General features: G+C 46.8%; 1 protein-coding gene across 1 annotated transcript in view; it reads right to left on the reverse strand.

The window, feature by feature from the left end:
- The window catches only part of CAVIN2 (caveolae associated protein 2), a 137,396-nt gene extending 115,462 nt beyond the window's left edge, over nt 1–21,934 (reverse strand). The window contains exon 1 of the mRNA XM_069615688.1: nt 20,786–21,934. Within this exon, the coding sequence (XP_069471789.1) occupies nt 20,786–21,274 (489 nt within the window). The 5' untranslated portion in view covers nt 21,275–21,934. The remainder of the gene's footprint in view (nt 1–20,785) is intronic.
- Nucleotides 21,935–27,797: the final 5,863 nt, after the last annotated feature.

Consider the following 27,797-nt stretch of genomic DNA (forward strand, 5'->3'; position numbering starts at 1 on the left):
TTTGTGACTTTGTTGAACTCAAAGGACTGGAATATAGAAAATTGGATACATAAGTAAATTGAGTAGCAATGTGTGGTTGAATTAAAGCGAGCAGGAGTGGCAGGACGAAGGCACCCTACCCCCCGAGTAGTAGTAGTAGTAGTCGTAGGATAGCCATTAGGGCGACCTCACCCTGCTGAGCTGCAAGTACAGGCTATTGCCAGAAAGAACTAGATGCGGGGTTGCCTGAGATCCAGGGATGGAGCTGGGCAACAGTTGGGGGGGGTGATGTTGGGGATGGAAATGGAGGTGGGAGGGGGGATTGGGGAGTTTGGTGTGTTTTCAGTTAAGGGGAGATTAAATTGGGGAACGAGCCTATATAGAATGGGATGGAACTTAGATTGGGACTGCATCGGTTGGGGGCGGACTGGAACTCTAAGAGGCCATGGGGGACCTTAAAATAATTACCTGGAATTTTAGGGGGCTCGATAGTTATTTAAAGAGGAACAAGGTAATGCTGTACCTGCGCAGGCAAAAGATAGACATTGCACTGCTGCAGGAGACTCACCTGACACGGGAAAAGATGGATATGATTGCTAAGAAATGGAAGGGAGTTGTGGTGGGCTCATCATATTCTGCTTATGCTAGGGGAGTGCTCATCTGGGTGGCGACGCATGTCCCATTTCAGCGGCTGCAGGAGATAGCTGAGGCGGATGGGAGGACGGTCATATTAAGAGGATTGGTGGAAAATAGGGTGATAAGCATTGTAAATACATACGCCCCGAACCAGAACACAACAGCGTACATCAGAACATTGTGTACCAATTTGAGCATGTGCATGCGGGGCGCAGTGATTTGGGGAGGGGATTTTAACTGTGTATTTAACCCAAGGGTAGTAGATAGATCGGATGGGAAGATGGACAGACCCGCCCCAGCTGTTAAAGCGCTGCAGACATTGCTAGGTGACTTTGGTCTAGAAGATGCATGGAGGACGAGGCACCCCCCAGGAAAGGCAATATTCACTATTTTCTGCCCCGCAGCAGTTACACACGAGGCTAGACTATGTCTTTACTACACCGGAGGTAATAACAGAGATTACACAAATTGAGTATAAAGCAAGGGTCCTTTCGGACCACTCGCCCCTTATCCTCTGGTGGCAATACTGCCCCCTGAGAGCAAAGATTCCAACATGGCACCTACGAGCGGAGGCACTGAGAGACCCCTTTTTTAGGGAAGATATGAGGGAGGAGATTATAAACTATTTTGAGACAAATACTGGTAGTGTGGACTCGGCAGGAACGCTGTGGGAAAGCCTTTAAGGTTGTGATGAGAGGGGTAGCCATAGCAAAGGTCTGCAGGGTGGGATTCTAGCTGACCTATGGGAGACGGAAGAGAAACTAGAAAAGGCATTGAGAGGTGGAAGGGGCACTAAGGAGGATATGGAACTGATACTCAGGCTACAGCAGAAAGGTGTGGAGTACTGGGATAGATTGTGTAACCTCAACTATAAAATAGATTGTGTAACCTCAACTATAAAAAATATGTAGAGAGACAGCATGCGGGAGGGGATAAACCAGGAAGGCTCTTGGCGTGGCTATATAAAAGCGAAACCCCTAGATCCACTATTAAAACAATAACGAGGGAAGACGGCAGTGTAGCCGACACCCAAGAGGGGGTCAATCAGGAGTTTGCAGACTATCATATGTTGCTATATGGAGACGATGGTAAGAGTAGTCGCGCGACGATAATGGAAACATTGGAGGATACACGTTTTCCAAATATAAGTGCGGAGGAGAGAGAGGAGCTAGACGCACCGATTACCTTCGAGGAGCTGGGGGAGGTGGTGAGACAGTTGCCTGCTAGTAAGACCCCTGGGGCGGATGGATTCCCAAGTGAATTTTATAAAGTATATAAAGAAGAGGTGCTCCCCCCTCTGTTAGAAATGTTAAATGAAGCGTTTGAGTTGGGAAGATTGCCAGAGTCACTTAGAGAAGCGATTATAATACCGCTTCCCAAACCTAACAAGCCTGGGCATAGCTGCGGCTCCTATAGACCCTTGTCGATGTTGAATCAAGACAACAAGATATTGACGGCTGTTTTGGCAAACAGACTGAAGAGGGTTATTGGTAAACTGATAAACCCTAATCAAATAGGTTATGTCCCAAACAGGAAAATATCTAACAATCACAGACGACTCCACAGAGTTATTGAGTTTAGGTGCGAAAATGAAGGTGAAATGGCAATTGTGTCCGTGGACACGATAAAGGCCTTCGATTCGGTCAAGTGGCCATGGCTGCTGGCGGCCCAGGAGTGCTATGGGTTGGCGCCTGGATACATACGGTGGGGGCGAAAATGCTATATAGTGAGCCGCTGGCTAGAGTCAAAACGGGAACAGTGATATCGGAAAAATTGCAGCTTCGCAAGGGTACCAGACAAGGATGTCCGTGGTCTCCAATGCACTATATACTGGCCCTGGAACCCCTAGCAATATACCTGAGACAACAATATGATAGTACTAGCGGAGAAGGGAATCAAGATTGTAGTGGATACAGTGTGGGCCTGTTTGTTGGGGGGGTTCCCAAGATCACAGAAACTCAAGCATGTGAATACATTGAGGAATCTGGCATATGTGGTTGCAAAGAGAAGAATTTCTATGGGGTGGAAGACATGCAATAGACCGAGAGTGGATGTGTGGTGGAAGGATTTGCAGAAATGGGCGGAGGCAGAAACCGTGGTATGGCAAGAAGTGAGCAGTGCTGGGAGGGAGGAGGAGACAGAGACCCTGATGGCCTAGAAATTATTGATGGTGGAGTTATTTGGGTCAATACAAGACCCAACAGAACCCATGGAAAGGGAGACCCTACCACAAGATGCAGGAACAGAATGTGTCAAATAATGGGCTTGGAATGAGGGGGGTGGGATAAGGGAAGCAGTGTTTAGAAGTAAGCAATGTACAATGGAATTGTTGATATATGCACTGCCTGTTTGGTTTGTATTGTTTGTTTGAAATTAATAAAATTGAAAAAGAAAAAAAAAATCATGGTACACCAACACTCCACACAAGACCTCCGACTGGAGAAACGTCAATGTTTTCGATGCAGCTACGACATCCCGGACGACAAATCTTGCCCAGCCATCGGCCAAATATGCTCAGCTGGCAGGGAGACGATCATCCGAGTGATGTGCCGAAACCCCAAGGCCTCCAGACCTAGCCCAACGGATCAAAAACCACATCCACACAAGTCTCCACCCCACCAACACTGGGAGGAAAGAACCAGGTTCTTTGAGAGACGACACCACAAAGAGAGACGCCACGATTGGACAAAGAACTCCCCATCACCGGACGCCCGTGGAAGGGAAGGAGGCAGATTCACCACATGCACACAAAAATGCCATCCACGAGTTAATCCAAATCCCAGTCCAGCACAGAACGAACCTATATGCCCTGGCCAATCCAACAGCCTCGGAACATAGCCCCACGCTACCACTGACAATCCAAGGCAAAGACTTCGACTTCCTCGTTGACTCAGGGGCCACGATTAACGTAATGCCATAATGTGAATACAGAAAACTCGCACAATGCCCCAAACTGAAGAAAGCACACACAGCCATATACACATATGGGGTGAAAGAACCACTCTCATGCTTAGATGCTTTCACAATCCCCTGTCGACACAAGGACAAGGAGGACTGCATATTCATCCACATCCTTGCAACAGAGGTCACCAGTGGGTATGTACTGCGTTTTAAATTGGCCGTTCAGATGGGACTCATCCACATACTATATAAAGTAACGGCAGACAAATACATCACTCCCGCTGCCAAGACAGTGGCAAACTTTCCCAAACTCTTCAAGGGGGTCAGAAAACTAAAGAGGTGGAAAGTCCAGCTGCACATAGACAAATCAGTGAAACCGATAATCCACCATTTCCACAGCATCCCTTTCAACATTCAACACCTGGTGGAAGAAGAACCCTTGTTCGTTGAAGGTGACATAATATAACCAGCCTCAGGCACGACTCCATGGGTTTAACCAGTGATACCCATGCTAAAAAAGAGACCAGATGGACAAATAAGACTGTGCGTAGACATGTGTGCGCCAAACCAAGCTATACTCAGAGAACACCACCGATCCCCACGCATCACTGAAATGATGCATCTACTCAACTGGGCCAAAGTCTTCTCCCGTTTAGATCTAAACAGAGGATATCACCAAATAGAAATCTGTACATCACATCCTTGATCACCCTCTGGGATTATTCCATTACAAATGCTTGAATTTTGGAATATCTTCAGACACTGAGATATTCCAAGAGGAGATCTGCATAATCATCTGCCACATGCCACACTGTATTAACTACAGTGATGATATCCTGGTATTCGGCCAATCCCAGGAGACCCACAACGAAACACTGATGAAAGCCTGCTCAGCCCTCAACGACGCAAACCTGACACTTAATAATGACAAGTGCACATTCAACAAGGTTACACTCAAATTCTTTGGACACATTTATTCAGAAAAAGCCATCCAGCCAGACCCTGACAAGATCCGGCCATTAACAGAAGCCCCTTGCCCGACCAACGTTGCACAAGTGAGATCCTTCCTGGGGCTGGCAAGCAACTGTACCCGTTATCTGCCAGTCTTTGCCTCCACAAGCACCGTTCTTTGCTCTCTAATGACACAAGAACACCTTTCCGAGTGGGAGTCAACACAACAGAAGGCCTTCGATAAAAGCCGTCTGCATGTCTTACTTCGCCCCTAACATGCACACCGAAGTGATGTGGAACACAACCCCTGTGGGTCTCGGTGCCATTCTCGCCCAGCATTCAGGCAGTGACCATGCACAGAGGCAGATAGTATTGTATGCCAGCATGAGCCTCAATGAGCCAGAACAGCAATACTCGGAGGCCGAGAAAGAAGCCCTAGCGGGTGTCTGGGCGTGCAAGCATTTCCACTTGTTTCTGTACAGAAAACCCTTCACTATCATCACAGGCCACCAGGCCCTCATCACCATTTATGGAAAACTGACAGCTCAAATGACACCCAGGATAGCGAGATGGGAACTCCACCTGCAGGAGTATGAGTATGTCATCATTCACAAGCCTTGCAAGGATAAAAACCCTGCAGGCTTCCTCTCCTGTCACCCGCTTGCCAGACCCCAGGTATCGAGTAACCGTGCAGATGGATACATCAAATACATAATTCAACACGCGTTGCCTCAAGGCATCATGATGGCAGATCTTACAAGGTGCACAGCGGAAGACGCAACACTAGCCCTCGCAACCTCTTGCATCCTGAATGGATGATGGAATTCAGCTGATGAATCGGTACAGAACAACCAGATACTTGATGGACCTTTGTTCAAGTCCCTCGCAAGGTCTAAAGAGGAACTGTCTCTGTCTCCTTCATCACTGATACTCAAAGGAGACCGGATCGTGCTGCCAGCATATCTTCACCAGTGAGCGGTAGACATTGCGCATGAAAATCACAGAGGCATAGTATTAATGAAGCGCATGCTCGGGAGGAAAGTGTGGTTCCCTGGCATGGACAAAATGATTGAACCAACGGTGAAGTCATGCCATATATGCCTCAGCCTGCAGCCCCCAGCGTTCCCTGAACCCTTGCATATGACACCCCGACTGAAGGAAGTGTGGGAAGTAGTTGCGATTTACTTTTATCGCCCACTGAGATCTGGTGAATATGTACTAGAATGTACTGGACAAAGACTCAAGATATCCCGAAACTGGGATATTGCCATCCACAGCCACCACAACTGTAATTCCTGCTTTAGACTGGATATTCTCCACAAATGGGGTTCCCAAAGTGGTTAAGTCAGATAACAGACCATCGTTCACCAGTATGGACTTCCATAACTTTGCCAACTACATGGGATTCCACCACAGGAAAATTACAGCACTGTGGCCCAAGGCTAACGGGGCAGTCGAAAGAATCATGGCCAGTTTAAAGAGGGATATCAGGATAGCCAATATCACCCATATGCCCATCGAACAATCACTGTACCAGCTCCTACAAGGCTATCAGAGCACACTTCACGACTCCATGGGAGCATGCCCGGCAGAGCTGATGTTTGGCTGCCCTGCACACTCAAGGTTACCCCATGAAGCCCAGCCTAATGAGGGGAACCCATGAGAACAGGAGACGAGAAGCAGTGACGACAAAGACAAAATTAAAGAATACGCAGCATGCAGGAGCGGGGCTTGGGAAGCCAATTTATGGGTTGGTGATGATCTTTTGGTGCGGCAGACTCAGTCCCACAAGGACACACCGCCGTTTGACCCCCTACTCCTGATCCTCACCAGCATGAAGGGATCCATGGTCACCGCCGTGAGAACCGGTTGTACAGTGACAAGGAATAACATATTCTTCAGGAAGACATGTAACGGCTTGCCCCAGACTGATCAAACATGGAGTGAGGACGAAACCTGTGCAAGGAAAAAATCTGGGTACTCAGGAGATGAGGACGAATCGGATGAAGAAGAGCAAGTCCATCTTGAAGGAGAACAGGCCGAAGAAGGAGCACAACCCCGAGCAGAGAAGAGGCCCTGCCACACCATCTGGAAGCCAAGACGATGGATCGAGGAAATGGGGTAGGACAATGTTATTTTGTGGGGAGATGTAGCGTTGCCCGTGGTCACCTGACTAGGTGACAAGCAGTGGTGCACCAAGTCCGGTCACATGACTAGAGATAATGTGAGCATGCAAAGCGTGCAAATAAAGGGGTTTTCTGTGCACCACATTCCTGAGTGGTCGTGTCTTTATTGACTGGCGCATGTAGGCCTGCACGCCCTCATACCCCATGTCGGGGCTACGATACTCACTAACAGGTGAGTTAAATTAGGAAGGCGAAGAAGGGGTAGTGAGGTATCCTGGGGCTGGCAAGCAACTGTACCCGTTATCTGCCAGTCTTTGCCTCCACAAGCACCCTTCTATCCTGTGAAGTAGTTTGCGCTTTAGGATGGGGCCAATTTGTTAGTTCAGTTCTATGCTGCCAGCTTCAGGGAAAGCCAAGCGAGGCCATGAAAGGTAGTGCAAGCTGGCACAGTGCAGCCCTGCAAAGCTCTGACTCAGGGCTCCCATTCATTGTGGAATTAAAACTATGCACAGCTGCAATGTCGCGCCAGCATGTAAAAAACAACAGTGGATGTGGCTTTGCTTTGTCTCAGTCAGGCAATCGGTTGTTGTCAGACGATTTCAAAAACACAACAAAAAAACACTCACTTGCATCATATCTTGACAGAAATGAAAGGAGAAAACTGGAAGCTTCTAGTTGTGGGATTTGGGTTGTGGGCGTGAGTTGAGGGCCTGCAGGATCAAGGGTCATAAAAAGGTTGACTTAAAAGTAGTCTAGCATTCCCTTGGGAATCAGGCGAGCATTCATTTGGGAATTGTTTTCGAAGAGATGGTGCAATATGATCTCAACAGAAATACTAACGTTTCTGTGGTTTAATTAGAGTTGTACGTGCTGGATTCGGCACTTGGTTCTTTTTAAACCTACAGGACTTCTTCCATCGCCTACGAGCAACGTTGCACATCCCCTTGAATCAAATCAAATGCAGTGGTCTGTGAGTTGCAATTGATAATTTTTATATACTATATCCCCCTTTAAGCTTTTCAAGCAGGGAATGTTTTAAATGTGATTGTGGCATGGGCTGTAGGGCTGTGGTCTCCCTTCACACAGAGCAATGGAGTAAAGAGAGCTGCAGCAGGGGAAGCTGAGGAAGGAAAAAGGCCCTCCAGCTTTTTCCTTTTTGGAGACCCAGGGACTCAAATATCTCGTGTTTAATGGAACCTGGAATGCAAGGGTATCCTGTTGCGTGGCCTGACACAATAACACTTCTGTTCTGCTGTGAACACAGCCAGTGGGTACAGAAAGCCACGTATCATTTGAACAGTTGTATTAGCATAAGCGGTTTGAGGCCTCCAGCCCTGTAACAGCAGGGCTGCTCCCCTTTGTTTACCATGCAGCTTGCCTCTTACCCACGCCACCAAAGCAGTGTGCACAGGGTAGATTCAAGGCGTGGCACCCAGTGGTGTAGAACACAATGTGTGCCCCACCCTGAGAGCCATGCTAAGGGCACCCCACACCCAAGCTTCTTAACAAAGCACAGGGCACGCCACACCCTGGGCCAGCCCAGACCACCATAGGTGGGCAATGTCCATGATGATTATGCCACTGCAGGGGCATGCATGTACTACTACAAGGGAAAGAAGTAAATATGTTTTCTAATCAAAGCTTACATGTTTCACCGAGCGCAGAAAGAAGGGGACAATGCTCGGTCCCCAAATATACCAGCAACCACTGGTGGCTGATGAGTTGTTTTATTGGATGGTGTAAATATTTGCCACAAGTATGCGATTGCGACCGAGCGTAGCAGAGGACCCGACCTAACAAAAACAGGTTTGGGAGGGCGCGGGGGGATTCTTCCCCCTCCCCATAGAAATGTTTTTGAATAATGGGTTCAAATGGTGCAATTGGTTTTGTAGGGTGTAGGGTAACTAATAAGAAAAGTACAATAGATGCAAGTCACCGAAAGGGAACAAGCGCATTTCCCAATGTATTGTCTTGCTGGTCCCTGCAATATATGCCAGTATAGAAAACATTTTCATGATGACTGTGCCGATACATTTTTCATGCTGGCTCCACCAACATATGGTAGGATTCCCATATAAGAACATGCTCATGTTCTCTTTAAGATGTTTTGTATAGAATCATTACTGGCAGTAGGCACAAAGCTGGCTCTGCCAATATTTGCCAGTACTCCTTTGTTAGAAAATACTCCTGTTGGTGCTATTAAAAGTGCCATGTCACACTAAGAAAACATGTCCAAACGGGTTCCAATGTAAGCCAGTCTAGGCCCATAAGAGCACTTATCATCCTTGCTTCATTATAGATGCTCAGTTCATAAAATGTCATGCTACAGTAAGAAATATACAGGCCGCTACACCAAAACGTCAGTCTAGCGAGGTAATACTACTCATCATACTTACTTTATCAAAGATGCCGAATAATAAATGGCATACCACAGTAAGCAATAGCTGCAATGGCTGTACCAAAATGCCAGTCTAGCCAGAGAATGACACATATGAACTTTTCTTTTCCCGAAAATACCAGTAAAACATGCAAAGTCAAGAAATGATGTGTCAAAAATACCCAGTCCCCCAGTGCCTTACACACATACACGCACGGGCATCCCCTTTCAGCCACCTGTCAATCACCCATACAACTCCTCTCACATTAATTCACACTGCATTCACCATACAGGGATGCACCCACCCATCCAGAAGATTCAAATGCACCATCACATTCATACCTATTCACCCACCAGTACCTCATCAGCCTACTCACCACCTTCTCTCACATACACTCAAACTGGCACCCACCACCCACCCACCCACAACATTCTTACACACACACACACTCACATTCCTACTCACTCACCCACCATTCACTTAACCATAAACCCCTCACGTCCACTTGCAATGCATTCTTCACACAGGAACGCACCTGCCCACCCAGAACATTCAAACACACACTATCACATTCCTACTCATTCCCTCACTAGTAACTCACTCATACACCTTTGCTTATATCCATTCTAACCGCATTCTCTACACAGGCACACAACCATCACATTTCTTCTCTTTCACCCACCACTAATGTACCCATAGCACATACATACATCTGACACACACTTCACACATGCAAAATACACATCACAATAAACCACATTTTTAAAAAGCCTTCTTACCTATTTTTCCAGCTTCAGTCCATCACTCCAGGCCACCCTCGGCTTCTCCATGCTGCTCACAAACAGGAACCAGGAAACTGGGGGAGCTTCGTAGTTTCTGTATATGAGCCACGAGGAAGACGAAGGAGAAGGAGTTGGAGCTGAACGCGGTATTTGTCATGTGCCACATACCACAGTCAGCTCCAAACCCTACTGAGCGTCTCCTTCTTGCACTTCAAGCGCCGGCCCATCCTGCACCCTGATAGGTGAGGACTGGGCTGGTCCCCCAGACCTGGGGTGGCAGGGCCCTTTGTTTTGCAAGGAATGCGAGGGACCCCGCTACTTCAGTGATGGCACCATTCCTGTTGTGAAGCTGATGGGTACTGTTAGGCAAGATTGTATGCAGTACCCTGTGGGAGACTGCACTGGGCTTGTCCTCTAGGCAATAGTTAACCCAACCTTTGGTAGAAGCCTGTACTACACAGTTTGGTAGAGTGACTGAGCAGCCAGGCTTATCTCAAGAGGGGTCAATGCGAGCTGTAGGGTTATTACACAGAGATTCACAGTGACAATTATCCAAATAAACACTTACTCTCAAGGTTTCTTAATTAAACAATTATTTATTAATTTAACAGTCAGTTGAATGAGCCTTCTCTAGAAGGGAGAAAATATATGTAACACAATAATATACTTTAAAAATACACACTCTCAATTTCAATAAATCAGTATATACCCATTTGGGATGACACACAGACACTTTCTTACACCCTAACTTTAATAACTAGGACATTGTGGACATTGATATATCACTGGCACATTTAGGGCAATACTGAGGTTAGTGTCAAGGAAATGATGAGGGGAAAAAACAATGGTTAACAAATATTTTTTAGGAGGTAAGTACTTTTTGAACCCTCCAATGCAAAGTAAATTAACTCTTTCCCAGCTACACAAGTTATTTTATGTGTGACCTTTGTTGAGGGATAGTTAGAGCACAAAGTCAGAGGTAAGAAGAGTCTATCAGGGAGCCAGGCCAGCCAATGTTAATTGAGCAAAAGTCTAGGTGAGCTGAAGGTAGGTAAAAAGTCTTGCACAAAGTTTCAGAAGTCTTTGTAGAAAATGAAATCACTGTAGGGCCACAGGCTGGGAGGCTTGTGAGGGGAAAAGATGCAAGCAACCCTGCCAAGGCAACCAAGACTTAGTTTTACAGTACGTTTGGTTTGAAGAAAGTGGTTCCAGCTGGCTTCTGTTCCTGTGACGGTTTGCAGATCCTGTTGTTCCTGGGCCTCAGTCGTGGGACAAGAGGGAGGATATCTGGGGATTCCTGCACTACGAATTGAAGGTCGGCGGCAGCAATGGACAAACTTCAGATCAGCGCACTTTGCAGTTTCAGCTTCTCTCGGCTCTCGCAAATAGCACCTTTGCAGTTCTCAGGTACCTTTATGGACTTTCCTCGCATCTGGGGCCCAGCACTCTGTTGAAGTGGCTCAGGCTTGGTGAGTCCTGCTTCATGGGAGTCCATAGGATCTTCCTGGAGCTCGAGTCCGACTTAAAAATGATGCACTCGATCCCGTTGTTCCTCTCCATGGCAATTGGTTCCTGCAGCAGCAATGGAAATACAGCCAGCTCCGAGAGGATGGCTAGACAAGTTCGTTTTGGGGTTGATTGGTCCCACCAACCCAAGGGGAGAAGTCGTCCCTTGCAGGGCTTCTCTAGTGGAATCGAATTCTGAGCTTCAGCAATGCAGCAGGGCTTCACCAGGCAAACCAACGGTCCAGGAGTTGCAGCAAGCATCTCTTCCAAGTTCTTCTTCGGATTCCTTCATCCAGTGGTCGACTCTGTCCTCCAAGCCAAAAGACCTCACCTTTTATGCAGGTTTCTCCCATTCATTCGCAGCCTAGCTGTCATTCACATAACAGGGTGGCTGTCCTTCAAGGACAGCCAGCCAGCCAATCACCTTTGGGTGCATTCTTGTAACCAAGGGGATTAAGCATGGGGAATTTTGGGCACCTCCTTCATTTCCTGCCTTGCCAGACACGCTGGAGCCAGAGATGGGATTCACCAGTGAACCCTGCCAAAGACAAAATGAACAAAGGCACCAGACCTGGTTTGGCACACAGAGTAAATCTCAAGAAGGACCGTTGCAACAAGAATTGGCGAATAAAGAAGTCCGAATAAAATGGGCACCCATGGGTGCTTTACTGTAGCTGCAATTGCAGCCCGCAGTAGAAACGCACAATGGTAGGAAAAAGTAAACCACTGCCACCAGCCATTAATTGTAGAAAGGGTAACATAAAAATGTTACATGAGAAACTAGACAAAGGGTATGCTAATTAACCCCTCCAGCACCCTATTGTAAGATAGTGTGTGCTGGGTCTGGAAAGTTACAAAATGTAAGTAAAATCAATTTCACTTCACTGCTCTTGGAAACAGTAATTTAACCAGGAGAAGGTATTTAAAACTTTGGGAAGCCTGAGAGACTTCCCTTTGCCACTGCACTGAAGGTGCTGTGTGACAAAATGTAAAAAGATGATGCCTATGGAGTTTGGCAGACTCCAAAGTCAAAAGAAACACAAGGCCTGATTTGTGGAACATTTTCCTATGGGATTGCGCCATTATAAAACACTTCCATAAATCAGGCCCACAGTTTCCAAATCAATTAAAAGAATCCATGAGAGAGTGGGAAAAGGGTATCACTCTCTCCAGGTTAGAAATTAAAAATCCTAAAGTCCAGCAAAAGTTCTGGGGTCTCTAAGGTAGAAGGGAATTAGCACATTTCTGAGAATTCTCCCTAACAGGTACCTTTCCTGGACCTTGCTTGCCAACTGCCTGGCACATATGCCTAATTCCATTTCCCTAGTTCTCTTTTGTCTGGGTAGGGTTCTGGTCTACTAGCTAACCCAACTTTGCAATGATTTTAGTCCTGGTTTTTAACTGCTGGGCTGTTAATAGAACAAAAATACTCTCCCCTAGCGCTTAAACAGTTCATCCTATTTGCCCACCAGGCCAAAAGTGCTAAATTTTCCACATACACATAATACATGGTCCTATCAATATTGGGAGCTCACCAAGAAGCAAGCCACCCAGAAGAGAGCAGCAAGTGTGATTCTCATCTTGCAGAGAAGAAACGGTGCAATAATGATAATCTGCATGCCAGATTACACCAATACCTTTGGTGCTGCTTGTATCACGGTAGGCCCACCTCCAGTTTCCCTGCAGGGCCCGTCTTGCATCCGAGCAGATGGGGTTGCTGCTTTCCTCTTCCACACATTGTCCCTGCAGCCTCCCTGTGCTGGGTTGTGCCATTTAGCAGACTGCCTCTCGTAGCCCCCTTTTGATGTGGGTGAGACCCTTGCTGCCAACTCCTCTTCCATGTCCTCTTTCCCCCTAACATGATTCCCTGCCCTGCTCCATGCAGCGGAAATCACTGTAACCTCCCCCGCACCCACCTCAACCCCTATTGCTTTTCTGCCCCTTACCTTCTGCCCATCGGCAGCTCCTACTCATTGCATATCCTAAACCACGAGTTCTTCCCACATACTCTTTGCAGCGTGGGCGGAAGCTTGGTCGTGTACGTGCCTGTTGCATCACTGTTGTCATACATGCAAAGTGTTACTCAAAGTGTTATGCAGGGGAAGAAATCAGCATGAAAACGGTGTCCTGAAAAAGTGCAAGCACATCTCTAGAGCACTGCAGAAACTCCACTGTGTGTCTACTCAATACTATGTCAAATTCATGGTCATATGCATCACTGATAAAGACTTCTGGAGCATAGGCCCCTGCTACCTCTCTAACCTGAACCAAAAATACACCCCTCTTAGAAGTATAGAACTTGGAAGAAAAAGACTGGCAATCAGGGGACCACAAATTATGGAACTCCTGCTCCCTGAACCAAGATTGGAACCTAACCACCACGCATCACTGGTAAAGCCTTCTGGAGGAAAGACCCCTGGTACTCCTCCAACCTCTGCCAAAAATACCCCCCTATTAGAAGTCTAGAACTTGGAAAAAAAAGACTGGCAATCAGGGGACCATACATTATGGAACTTTCGCTCCCTGAAACAAGACTGGAACCCAACCACCATGAATCACTGGTAAAGCCTTCTGGAGCAAAGGCACCTGGTACTTCTCCAACCTCTGCCAAAAATACATCCATCTTAGACGTCTAGAACTTAGAAAAAGCCAGGCAATCAGGGGACCATGAATTATGGAACTCCCCTCCTCCCTGAACTAAGCCTGGAAACCAACCACCATCCATCGCTGGTACAACCTTCTGGAGCATGGACTACTACTACTACTCTAACCTATACCAGAAACACACCCCCTCTTAGAAGTGTAGAATTTGGAAAAAAAAAGACTGGCAATCAGGGGACCAAGACTGGAACCCAATCATCATGCATCACTGGAAAAGCCTTCTGGAGCATAGGCCCCCTAATACTTCTCCAACCTGACCCAAAAATAAACTCCTTTTAGATGTCTAGAACTTTGAAGACAAAGACTGGCGATCACGGGACCATGAATTGTGAGACTCCCACTTCCCTGAACCAAAACTAGACCCAACCACTGACCCGACCAGACCTAACCTTTGCACGTAGACTTTACGCCAGCCTGCTCCCCCACTACTGGCCCGATTTATTACAGAATATATTTTTGGGGCAATAGGGCTGGAATGTTTTGCTGAAACAGTGCTTGCAAGGCGTTTGCCCTTTGTTGGACCTGAACCTTTGGATCCCTTTGGTTCTCCTCCTACCACCCTCACCCCACTTCCCACAACACTGTTTCCCCCTTTGCCCGCTGAAGCATCCTGTACGCATGTGGTGCATTACACCTGTATGCATGTGGTGCATTACAAATCACCAAATTAATACATGTTCCAATTAGGCTGCGGCAAAAAGTCCACCTGAGCATCAACACAAAAATGGCTGGCAAGCTAATGCCTTACTTCTCATGGCACATATATTTTGCTAAATAATAGAGTATTGCAAAGCATTTGAGGTTAGCAAGCAGTGGTCAAAACTATAAGGTGCACTGGGTGCTTATTCTGCAAACTGGCCCTGATTGGCTGCTGAGAGAGGCCTACACCCGGCCAGCTATTGGGGCATTCCGCTATCGGCCAGTCCAATCCTGGCTCTTGGGCCTCAATTGTCATGGCGGCCAACATTTGGAGTCCTACGCCGCCCTCTTTGCACTTTTCACTGTGAAACCGTTAATGGCCATTAATTCATCTGCTCGTTATAAGTCGCCTCGCTCTGGATGGCTTTTCTTAGCAGATTTTACTTGCCGTTAACAGTATTTTCTGTTAGTTCACTCGCATAACACAATCATGGAAATTACCTTTAAAAAAAAAACATTACAAGGGAATGTGATGCTAAATTCCCATTGTATTCTGCTCAGCATTATGAAAAGTTAATTGAATCGGGATAGAGGACACAGATAATAGATGGGTGAGATAAGAGTTTAGTTTGAGCCTGGTCGCATTTCACAGTTTTGCTGCATCTGTTAGAGAGCCAATGATAGACAGTGTTTGCAGATCTTGATTACGTCTTGCACTTCATAGAGCGACCAATGAAACATAAAGATATATTTTAGAAAGATTTGAAACTTTCTGCAATTTAATTAAAACGATATAATTACGTTTCAGGGAGAGTGAGCTGTCGACACTCGTTTCGGGAAGGCTTTGGGCGCGATTCTAATATGCAGCTTTCTGTGTCTGCTCCTGATCGTGGCACACTGATAAGTTACCTGTTAAATCGCGTCATGGAAACATGGCACGAGTGCCCGTTCTTGAAAGAGTTAATGGAGTCAGGCAGTATTCTACGGTGCCCACACGGTGCCTGTGCTGACAGAAAAGCTGCAAACTACGGAAGTGGATCCATGTGGCTCAGCACAAGCCTGTGGGTGGGGCCGGTGTGTCTATTGGGGGTTGGGGCATTCGCCCTGCCAGAGCATTCACAGGAACAGTGATCTGCGGCTACTGATAATGTCTGCAACGTGCATGCTTCTATGGTGTACAATCATGTTCAACTACAGGTTAATTCTTACATAGCGCTTCATAATAGATTTCTCCTCTCTCTAAGCACTGAAATAATAGGTGTTAATAATGTTAATTGTACTCAATGTATCAACCTCAGAAGGTTGAAGGACTGGATCGAAAAGGCCTCGGGATTTCATTTTGTGAAGTATTTATCTGAAGAACAGGGATGTCAATTTCAATCAGAAATGACACATCAACAGATTGCAGAGGGTTTCCCAAAAAGGGTGCCTGTACAATAGCACAAAGATGCGGACGACGGAGGGATGAGCTGGTTTAGGGGTGTGAATGAAGTGGGGGCATGGACAAGGCACAAAACAAAAAAAACAAGAACAACAAATAACTGGTGATGTACAAAAGAAACAACCTACTATAAGGGAAAAGGGTATCAGATAATATTATCCCCACCAATAATATCGCCGTATATATGGTCGTGGGGTAAGGCTTTGGGCGATATTATTAGTGGGGATAACGTATGGGGTAATTGGGATCGGGGGTTTTGCGGGTGTCCCCTGCTCCATTAAAAAAATGATGGGGTTGCGGGGTTGTCCCCCGCAGGTTCCATGGCTTAATATCGCCACAAAAATATGGCAATATTTTTGTATGGCAATATTTTTGTGGGGATATTAGCACATGGAACCAGGATAAGTGCTGAAAACTAAACAAGAGCAGTGCAAACGTGTAAAAATATACACAATTACAAACCCCCTTATATACGAGTCGCATTTAGCTCAACAAATCTTAGCAGTTTTCAAAAGAAATATATGTGTATTATTAGAAGAAAAAACAAACAATATGTGACAAGCAGTTGTGTCGAACCTAATACAAAATACAACACGCAAAATACAACCAGAACATTATCAGTCTTGACAACAGCTAAAAATGATACTGGACAGACAGAAAAAGCAGCATACACTATCCTATAAACAGGTATGATAGTATTTCAGACAGATCTTTTTAAAAACAGAAAACTAAATTAATTTGCACATTTAAATTCACACAGTTAATTATGACTGGCCACACCAATGTGGCCGAGTCTTCACCTTAGCCTTCATCAGGACAAAAAACGAGTTAACATGCTTATGTTCTGTGTAGTTGCCTTGTTGTTCGCCAATTTATCCAGTGTGGTCAGCATGACTTTGCTCAATTTTGGCCTTGATTCTCATTTTGTCAGCTCCTTTATTTGAAACTAAGGGACCTGGAATTTTTGTGGGGAGTTGTGAAGGGTGCAACTTAGGGGTTTATCGTGCAAGTGAATAGGTCTTTGAGGAGGAGTGTGAAAGCTCTGAAGTGTGCACTCTGGCAATTCTACAGCTGATGCTGCCAACCCTCTGCTACTCTCTTCCGTTGTCTCTAAGCAGGGGCCGTGGTGCGAAGGATCGACCAGCTGAGGAGACACACCCGAGGGGTGCACAGGTTGAGCAGAGGTAACAAGATGGCGAGTAGACAGATATATAGTCCACCAGGTACTGAGGCACATTGAAAGCTTTGTAGACTAGGAATAACTTGAAAAGTCTTCAGTTTGGCATGGAGAGCCAGCCAGTATTGCATCGGTAGGCAGAGGTGGGGAACGATCTGAGTAGATTGTAGAGTGTGTGGGTAGGGAAGGTGAGGACCTTTGAAGGAGCAGAGAGCAAAGGCTAAGGAGTAGGCATGAGCAGTAGTGGAGTTTGCTGAGCAAGATGTTGGAGATTAGAGTTTTGTAGAATGGTGAGTAGTCAATGAACACATTTTCCAAATGTTGAAAGTTAGTGCGAGCAGCAGAGGCAGTGGTTGTGCATGGATTTAGTCAGAGGTCGCTATAAAAGAGGACCCCCACAGTTGTGCACTTTGGGTGAGGGACCAAGAAAGTAAGGCGGGGAGGCGATAGGAGAGGGGCACTGTAGGATGGCATTGGCAGCTGGGAGAAAGGTGACTTCTGGTTTCAAAGCATGAAGCAGGAGAGAGTCATCCAGTGACAGGTTGCAGTGAGAGAGTTACTAATCTGTTCCGAGGCTCCAGGGATGAAGGAGGGAAAGAGGGGATGGTGAAAGCCAAAGGACAAGATAAGTCCACTTATAGCATAGGTCCAAGGAATGATTCTTTGGGGGATGCCAACAGGGAGAGGGGTGGAGTCAGGTTGGGCCCTTCAATGTTTACCTCATCTGATCTTTTTGCTAAAAGCAAATGGATGCATTTTTTTGGCTCTGGTGAAGTATATATTGGATCATAATTGTGCATTTCTGTGTTTTCGCACTGTGCACAAGTTAAACAAATGAAGGATGCTGCTGATCATTTTGTTCAGAAACAGTAATGTGCATTGTGCATGGACCACCTATCTAATTAATTCTATTTAAGCAATAAGCCCTAAGTCAGGAGGGGGTCATTACCCCATCAGGTAATTCCCCGGGCTCATAGTTACAAGCGCGAATGTAGCGAGGACCTTATTGAAGGCCACAGGGCATTATCTGATGCTGTAATGCCCCCTGGCAAAGGGCTTATTGGTATTAGTACCACGCCCCGTTAGACCAAGGTACTAATTGTGACTTTTAAAAGTTGTGTGACTACTTCAGCATTGTACAACGGAAAAAAAAAACTACGGAACGGGGAGAAGGGACTATACGTAGCCCCTTCTCCCTTTCCATAGCTTCAATTGAAAAAAGAAGAAAAAGTAAACAAAAAAGATGGCCTTTCCATGGTACCTATTGAAAAAAAGCAGAAAAAAGTCAACAAAAAAGATGTCCACAAGAGAATGGGGAGAAGGGACTACAAATAGTCCCTTCTCCTTTTCCATGGCAGCCGGGATGTGGCTGCGAGCAGTGCGGCGACAAAGGCTTTGTCATGCTGGGAACAATCCGGCAAGGGCCAATGAGCTTGCTTGTTACAAGCTCATTGTTCCTCACCTGGTACTAATACAGTTAAACATTCTCTTTTCATAGAGACCAAAAACAGACTATGGAAATGCTATCAGCTGTTCTCCGAAAAACCCAGTAACATAACATAAACCAGCTGGCCTAATGCTTCCATAGAGACAGAGTCTCAGCACATGGGGAAGGATCATGGCTTCTCTGAAAATGCAAGGAACCAGAGTTTACAGAAGTCACATTTCTGTCTCTCAAATGGTTTGGATAGATGTTAACTCGGGAGGGGGCGTTAGAGAGACTTTGTGCTCTTGTCCCACGTTAAGCAGGGCAAAATATGCATCCTGCTTACATTTTTTTATTTTCAGTATATTTACTTGATGTTTAAAGAAACTTTGAAAGCGGGACATGCTGGGTGGGAAGGGAGAGGGTACCGCCCTTTGGGGACATGCATTAGGAGGGTGGGTGTTTTACTGAGAAAGCAGAGATAGTGCCAGCATCTACTCTGGGTCTTAGAAGAGGGGCCCTTGTCTCCTCTGGGTGGCAGTGCCCCTCACCAGCATTTCCCCTGCCTGCTTCCTTTTAGGTAGTGCCTGTTCTAGTCCACATGTCCTCGGTTGGAGACTAGTGATCCACAGGTTAGGGCTTTCCTGTTTAAAATTCATGTATTTTATTTTCATGTCATGTTTTCTCGGTGTCGAAATGGGATTGCAGATACATATTGTATTGGGGAAATGTTAGCCGTTAACACAGCTGCACGGAATCCATGCCTTTCACACCCAAGGAAGTGGTGCTGAATACATAAACTAAATATGGTAATTATTTATGTCTTGTATCCACTTTACTGCTCTCAAAAATTCCTTCTGCCAGTTGCTTCCACTCGCAGTTGGAACATGGACCATATTTGGGCCTAAAATGTCCTGGAGCAAACTTCCAATGCTGCTGGATTTTAAACTTTCCTGGGTGGCCAGCTGGGCACACGCAGTCCAAGCACCCATCATTTCTTGGAGGGTGCCATATGAATACTAGAATATGTATGGGGATCCTCGGTGCAGTAACTTCTCTCTGGAGATCCTCCCACCATTAGGTTACGAGAGGGCATTTGTTGGAATATACCATTATCTGGGGACTTGTGGAAAGATGAACTGGGTGACGAGCCACTCAATAATGTCCTTCTCCGCCTGGGGGCCCTTACTCAGCATGTGATTGGCTCAGGTGATACTGAAAACTTAACAGTGACTTTATGCAAATCAAATGAGCAGACGACATGGGTTTGTTAGGAAATGAACTAACCTCAATTAAAAGCACTTTGCATCCCTTCCTCGCAAAGATGGAGTTTGCTTAGTTTATCGCGACATGAGGAAGTGGTCCGTGCTATCCTGTTACACGTGCAGCAATTAGCTGCTTCTCTGGGGTAGTTCATTTGGCAGGAAATGTATGGATGTATGTTTGATTGGGGACACAGCACAGCCCAAACACGAGCCACTCTAAGTTGTCCGAATAGGTAGCGGATGAGGTGGGGAGGGGATGTAACAGACAAAGGGCTTAGTAAGGGCCTGAAAGATGAAGACCCTCAGGTTGTTCATTCTGGGCGGAGCATGCGCTTCATAGAGAAACAGGGTAAGAAAGTGCCTTGGAATATGAGCTTCTTGAAGTAGTTTCCGGTAGCGGGTGGGGGAGGGTGCATATATTAAGGACAGGGGTAAAGCACTGAGCTGAAAGATTAGTACCAACCTGTGAAGTTGGGCCTGGACATTAAGAACCAGGGGCAAAGTGGTCAGGAGCTAAAAAAAGGGAGTGAGATGACCATAAAATGGTTCATAATTCTGGCAGTAAAAGTAGCCAGGATACATGGGTTGAGGACCATAGATTACCAGGAGTGTGCAACCTGCGGCTGAAGAGATGCTTTGGACTACGACTCCCATGGGCACCACTATTGACTTTGCTGGTTCGGCTGATGGGAGTTGCAGTCCAAAAGATTTGGAAAGCCAAAGGTTGCAGACCCTTGCGCATTAAGCACTGACTTGGAAGAGGAAGAAGAGATGAGGTAAGCATCCTGGAGATGTTTCTCCTTGGCTACATATAATAAGGACCAGCTACTACACATAGACCTAGAAGACAACCCTTTTAAGCTAATCCACCTGTAAGAGGGGGTGTATATATGAGGGACAAGGGGCTGTGAACTGACCTGGAAAATAAGGACTTTGAAGTTGTTCCTTCTAAGCAGCAGGCTGTGGTTGCTCTCCAGTTTCTTCACTTGCCCACACTGCCGGTCCATGCGGTCGCGCACATCACGCATGTGGGCGCTCACCTTGCGCGACTTGTCCAGCAGCTTGCTGACAGCATTACTGGTGGAGGTGTGGCTCTTGGCTAGCTTGGTAAGGTCGCCCTGGATGCCCTTCACGGAGCCCTCCAGCTCGATCTGGCGCTTCTCCATTTTGAGCTGGTTCTCCTGCACCGAGTCCAGCATGTTGACCAGCTTGTCGAGTAGGGTGAGTACTGTGATGGGGTTGACCTGCGAGGCCTCCCGGTGGGCCTCTGTGGCCCCAGGGCTCGGGCTGGACCGGGGAGATTCAGCCGGGCTGGGCACCTGCAGCTCCTGAATTTCGGGCTCTGAGCTGTGCTGGTGCAGGACTTCAGCACTCACCTTTTCCGCTTGCATGCCCCCTTCTCCCATACCAACTGCTGCCTACACTCTGATACGCCTAACTGCAACCTCTGATCCTCCTGCTGTGCCGCTACTTGCACTCTTTCTGATCTCTCACTGCAGGCTGTGTATCCTCGGCTTCCGCTGAGTGCCTGCTGCCTCTCAGTGCACCACCAGACGACTCTCTCCACTCCGAGTTCAATGCCTTTCGCCTCCACGCAGTGCTTCCGTTCCCACTTCTCTGCTGGTATTCCCGCGTCCAACTGCCACACTAGTTCTGTGGTAACGGTCCACTTAACTGGTGCGTAGTTAGTCCGCGCTTCTCAAACGTGCCCTTCGGATAATCCTTCGAGTGCAAAATTCGTTCCCTGACAGCCCTGGGTTTAGGCTCGCTCTAAAACGCTTGAAAGCGTGCAGCAGAATAAAACACCCTGTCCTTTTGTCTTCGCGATCCCACCTCCTCTTTGCTGCGTCCAGCTGCTCCAGCCGAGTCCTAAAAAGGCTCTAGCACCGCCGCTTTCAGGCTGAACAGAAGAAACCCGTGGCGCCGACTGCAGCTCCGCTCTGAAGTGACTCTCAAACTTCGCACACGGGGAAAACTCGCTGCACACACGCCTTCTCTCCGGCAGCGGAGTGTGCAGTGCTGCGGCCCCGCCCCTCCCCTCGGTGTCCCGTCCTCTGGGGGGTTACGGCTCTTGGCATGACACGCTTCCATCATGACTTCATCTGGGCTGGGGTGGGAGCGAAGCGCCATCACTTTGGGCAGGCGCCAGGCGTGGCTTTTGACAGCACGGGGTGAACTTTTGCCTTAACTGCTGCGCTCCAATGGGAAAAACCGCACCTGCCATTTTCCTTGAGATTTCCTTTCCACAATAAGCTACTATCTTTAAGCCGCTTGGGGGCTGCACTCTCGCCTTCTGGTCCACTCTATTGCAAATGTTTAAACATAACAATGATACTTTACGTAGTGCTTTATGGTGGATTCCTCTTGCTTCTAAGCCCTATAAAACTGTTGTTCTTAATTGTTTAGGAGAACAGTAGTTTAAAATTGCCCCACCTGCGTATCCTCGGGATATGTAGCACAAACGATGTTCGAGCTGCATTTATGTAAAGCATCTTATCACAGCAATGCCATGTTTGAAACACATGCCAAAGTTATCACACTTTCCACGTGTCACAGGGCCTCATGCTGCAGGGAGGAACATCCCACTCTTCCCATACCGAGTCAGAGTGTTGTCACTGAGTGCAGTCTTTGCATAGAGCACAGTGCTCACCTATAAGGACCACGCCATACATTATATGACCAAATCCTCATGATGAGACTCATGATGTAATAATGCTCTTTCAAGGCAGCACACGGGTTCAAATGAGATGCACACGCCATTCCCTCTTTCCCCCTGGCACTTCCCCCTTCCCGTCCCCCCTAGCACTTCTCCCCTTCCCTCTGCCCCGCACTTGCATGATCTGATTGACACAAGGCCTAGTAAGATCGTTATTTTGTCCTCCCTTTGTTTCTCCCTCCTTGTCTTGTCGCGCCTAGAAACACTTGTGTACAGGCTCGTTATACATGCCATATCATATCATTCCTGTAACTGTAGAGGCAGGGGCATAGTGAGCACCCCCGTAGATCCTGGAGAATATAGGAGGGTCTTGCTGTAATGGTCCGGCTTCTATATGTCTCAAATCTGTCTGCAATCTTTTCGTGGCATTTTCCACGGGGGCGGGCAGGCAGTCGTTTTTTTTGGTGCGGTTTTGGCTGAAAGTGGCAAATCAGCCTGTGGCCAAAACATTGCTGTAGCTGGAGCTTTAATATGTCTCACAGCGGCAATCTTAGTGGCCCCCTCACAACATTTTTGAGAATGGGCATTGTGTTGAGTTTTGGGAGAAAGGTGGCCAAAGTATTCCAAAGTTAAAGCAAGCAGTTTTCCGTTAACTTCCAGGTCAAAGGTACCAGATCCAATGCTGATTGGATGAATGGAAAGTACACAGAGTGGACGGTGAAGGTTAGAGATGCTGTGAGCTTCTATTTCTGAAGCAGCAGAAGAGGGGTACTTTGTCCTCCCCAAACTGAGATCACCCAGGTTCCCTCCTCCCTAACTCTCCCCTATGTACATGTTGAAAAAAAAAGCTCTCTGCCACTAGTTCTTCCCGAAGCCCCTTCAAAAGAAAATTGAACCGTGTGCTGGCTGCTCTGATCAGCAGGTCTAACCCCTTTCTCCTCGATGTAAGGGAAGGCCCCCTATGGCCGATTTTCCGTCACTCACGACAGCAGATAGCCCAGAAACTGACACACCCCTTCTGCCATAGCCACACCTCTCCTGTCCAGTTTCTAATGGCTGCGCTGGTACTTAGCATTGCCCTGCTCCTCTGGTCAAGCTCCTCCAGCAGCAGCCACGTACCTTCTGTCAGATCCACATTCCTTTATTTATTTATTTTTATTATTGTTATAGCTGAATAATCAACTTTACAATTTACTTGGTCAAATAGTTAAAATATTCATAACATGATCATATATCATATACATAAAAACCGATGAAAAATAAAAAAAAAGATTAACTGAAATGATTAAACTTGGCAAGCAAAAGGAGTTTTGCAAATTTCAACATGTCTATACATACCGCCATTATTAAGAAACTTAACTTCATTAAGTATAAAATAGTAACTCCACAATCAATTAATACTTCAGGCATAAACAATTTCAAACACTTTTTTGGGAATGTCAAGGCCTCCATCTACAGTGACAATTGATGTATTATCAAAGCAAGGATATGCAATGTACTCAACAGATTGACGTACGATATACATTTGCGGCCCATGTCAGTTCTTGTCTTAAAAAGACAGATATGACGCCACATTCCTTTGAAAAGTGACCACTGTGACATCTGGTTTGAAGTGCAGTGAGAACATATTGGGTGCACCTAAGGGCTAGCATGTCACTTACCTGCTAGGTCAGAGGTGCCAACTTTTAAATGCATGGGGGGCAGGGTGGGCTGCTGAAGACTAATGGTGCAACCTTTGATAGCGATCCTGGGCCTCATTACGACCCGGGTGGTAAGGGATTATCGGTACCGGTAAGGGCACTAGTGCCGGTAATCCCTTACCGCCCAATTCCGAGGTCCCTTTGTGGGTCTTCCCTTAACGGCTGGTTTTACCAGCCGTGAAGGACGGTACCCGCAAAGGGACGTTGGAGGTAATTACGGTACCGTAATTTGCGGTACGATAATTACCGCCTTCCCCATTTCCATTGAGCCCTATGGGGGCAAACATGGGAATGGGGAAGGGCCAATGGTGAATGGGGAATTACCGCCCCGCCAACCTTGGAATGGGGCGGTAATTCCGCCATTCACCATGGCGGAATCGGTAAGGTAACAGCGTCAACCATGGCGCTAATAGCTGGTTGACGCCTGGGTCGTAATGAGGCCCCCTGTCATGGAAACTGGCATCACAGGCAGTGCCATAACAGGAAGTGGCACCACAGGCATGTCTCTGCAGGCAACACATAGACTGCACCACATTTATTTAAAGACACCACACTTGCCAGCAAACTAAAAAGAAGCATTGGTAATATCAACAGTTTGAGTTTTTGTGTAGGCCCAGGAAAGGGACTTGCCAGGCACTGCCATGGTGGTATTAACTGCCAATTGATGGTAGCAGTTGTAAAATGGTGCAAGTACCTTAGCATTTAATCGCTGTGCGTGGCATCGCTGAGATCCTTCTTCTCCGGCTAACTATCGCCCGATCTCCATCACTCCTTTCCCGGGAAAACTCTTGGAAAAGCTGGCCATCTCCCAGCTTAATCCACATACTGAAATGGTTGGTTGCCTCCATGATCACCAGTCTGGCTTCAGAGCTGGCAGAAGCACGCCATCTGCTCTCCTGAACACGTGTGAAGACTTTCTCTCCCATCTTGACTCTAATCTCCCTATCTATCCTCTGCTTTCAACATGGTCAACCATGCCAACCTGCTCGATCGCCTCCGTGACAACCTTGGTATTACTGATCAGGCCCTGGCCTGGTTGACCTCCTTTCTCACCGAACGACCCTCTCAGGTCCAACTGGGGTCTTTCCTCTCTTCTATCTCTCTCTCTACTTGTGGTGTTCCCCAGGGGTCTAACCTCTCTTGCTGGCTCTTCAACCACTACCTGGCACCTCTTGCCCACTGCATCGCTACTTTCTGCTCCAGTATTCAATGTTATGCAGATGACACTCAGCTCTCTTTCAGGCTCCCCTCTGCCACCTCTGCTTCTTCTCTCATACCAGACTGTGTAGTTGCAATTCTGGAATGGTGTGCCACCAAAGACCTCTGCCTTAATTCCAGTAAGACTGAGATCCTCGGCATTGGGACACCCGCTCCCTCCTTACCTCTCTCTCTGGCCACACACTTTGGGCCCTCTTCCTGCTCTTTCCTGTGAGGCTAAGAATCTAGGTGTCATCTTCGACTCCACCCTCTCCTTCTGTCTTCACAACTCTAATGTCTCTGAGAAGTCAAACTATCAGTAGCACATCCTCAGAGGTATTCTTTCTTTTCTCACTTTCGCCCAGAAGCCTATTGTCTCCAGAGCTCTGGTCCTCTCTAGGCTGGACTATTGCAACAGCCTCTTTCTTAATCTTCCTGCCTCTACTCTTTGACCTTTACAACTTATCCATAACAGGACTGTGAGACTTGTCTTTGGCTTCAAGCCCAGGGACCATATCTCTCCAGCTCTGATATCTATTGACTGGCTTTCTGTGGCTTCAAGGATCAAGTTCAAGACCCTCTGCATCGTCCACAAGGCGTTCTGTGGCCTGGAACCGCTCTATCTTCAACGTGCTCTTCCAAAACATCTTCCTTCTCAAGCTCTCTGCTTATCCACCTCCAACTGTCTGAGGGTCAGACGCTTCTCCAAGCAGAGAGTTGGGAGCAGATCTATCTCCTTGGCTGTGGCCTCCCTCTGGAACAGCCTCCCTGCCGCTCTCAAACCTGAGCAGAACCACCTCTGGCTCCGGAAGCAACTCAAGACCTTCCTTTTCGCTTCTGCTTTCTCTCTTCCTCTCTCCTGCTGATGCACATGACTGCTCTGCGCACTGGTCACCCTCTGATCTCGGGTCCAGGCTCCTGCATGTCCAGTTGCCGTTGCACTGCCTCCGGGCTCCCCAGCACTTAAGGGTCTGTATCTGCAACCCCACAGTCCTTTCTCTGAACTTATGAGTCATCCACTGGCTGCACTTGTGAGTTAACTGCACTTCCCCCTGGCACTTCTCCTCTTCCCTCTTCCTTGCACTTGTGCGATCTGAATGACACAAGGCCTAGTAAGATAAGTTATTTTGTCCTCCCTTTGTTTCCCCCTCCTTGTCTTGTCGCGCCTAGAAACACTTGTGTACATGCGCGTTTTATATGCCACATCATATCATATCTCTATACTTGTGCACAAGCCAGCACCGTTGGCTTTGCTAATGCTTGTTGTTTATCAGGACTTCAGTGAAGTACACAAATAGTGCTTATAAATCGAGTGGCTGAAAACAGACCTGGTAATGACATGTTCATTATGCCAGTAGTTCATTTACCGCCCCAAACGAGTTGTTAACTCACCGAAGACTGCTTTTGGAAAAACACTGGCAGGCATTTCAAGTGAAAAGTCTGATGGAAGTCTTGATTACAGCGAGCACAAAGAGTTCCCATTAGGAGGTGTTTTGGGCGGGGAGGGGCAGGAACTGCATGGGAATGGCCATAGGGATTAGCATGGACATAGCAGTCAATGGCTGGGCACACAACGAAACATCACCTACAAGCTTGTGTCCCTCCTCATATTCATTTTTCCCTACCTGTACTCTAACGCAATAGTTTCAGCTTCTAGGTGGCGCAAGTGCCATCAAATAGTCAAACTAATTAGATTAGTGAATATCTCATGGAAGCATAGACACAGCTTGAGATATGACCTTTGGTGGGGCATGTTTGAAGTTTAGTATGAATCACAGCAGGCATACTTAAATCAACACAAACAACACTGATTTAAGACTATGACATAATTCTGATACTTTGTATGGAATTATTGATGCTAACATTTAGACATTTCTCCTTACATATGCATATCACAACTTTTGGTAATCCTATGACTGTGGGATTGTATTTGTTATTAATATAACAACTATTATTTCACTTTTTGTTACAGTGCTTAGAAGCATGTCAAATATGTCATGGCACGCTTCTTAAATGTGATAATATTATTTTTTGTGTTGAAAAAGGACTGGAGGGAAAAGGGACTAGGATAGGGTGCAGGGCACATATGATAACTGTTTCTTTGTATCGGCACTAAGTGTATATAGCTCAGTGAGTAAACATGTGCTGTGATATGTGCCTGCCTGTACTTTCCAAGTACAAATAATGGCAGTGTCTAATGAGCCCTCATCCTTCTGGGATTGAAACACTGAGTACCACTACATTTGGTACTAATTCCAACATTGTTACTGCTCTTAGAAATGGGAGGGTTCAAGCATGAAGCGCTATACATAAACATGTGATATAACATATTCTCGAGGCATTACGGAAACTCTAGACTACAGGAGCATCACAATG

This window comes from Ambystoma mexicanum, chromosome 9 (genome assembly GCF_040938575.1).
Source record: "Ambystoma mexicanum isolate Mex_15411 chromosome 9, UKY_AmexF1_1, whole genome shotgun sequence".
NCBI classification, from domain to species: Eukaryota; Metazoa; Chordata; class Amphibia; order Caudata; family Ambystomatidae; genus Ambystoma; species Ambystoma mexicanum.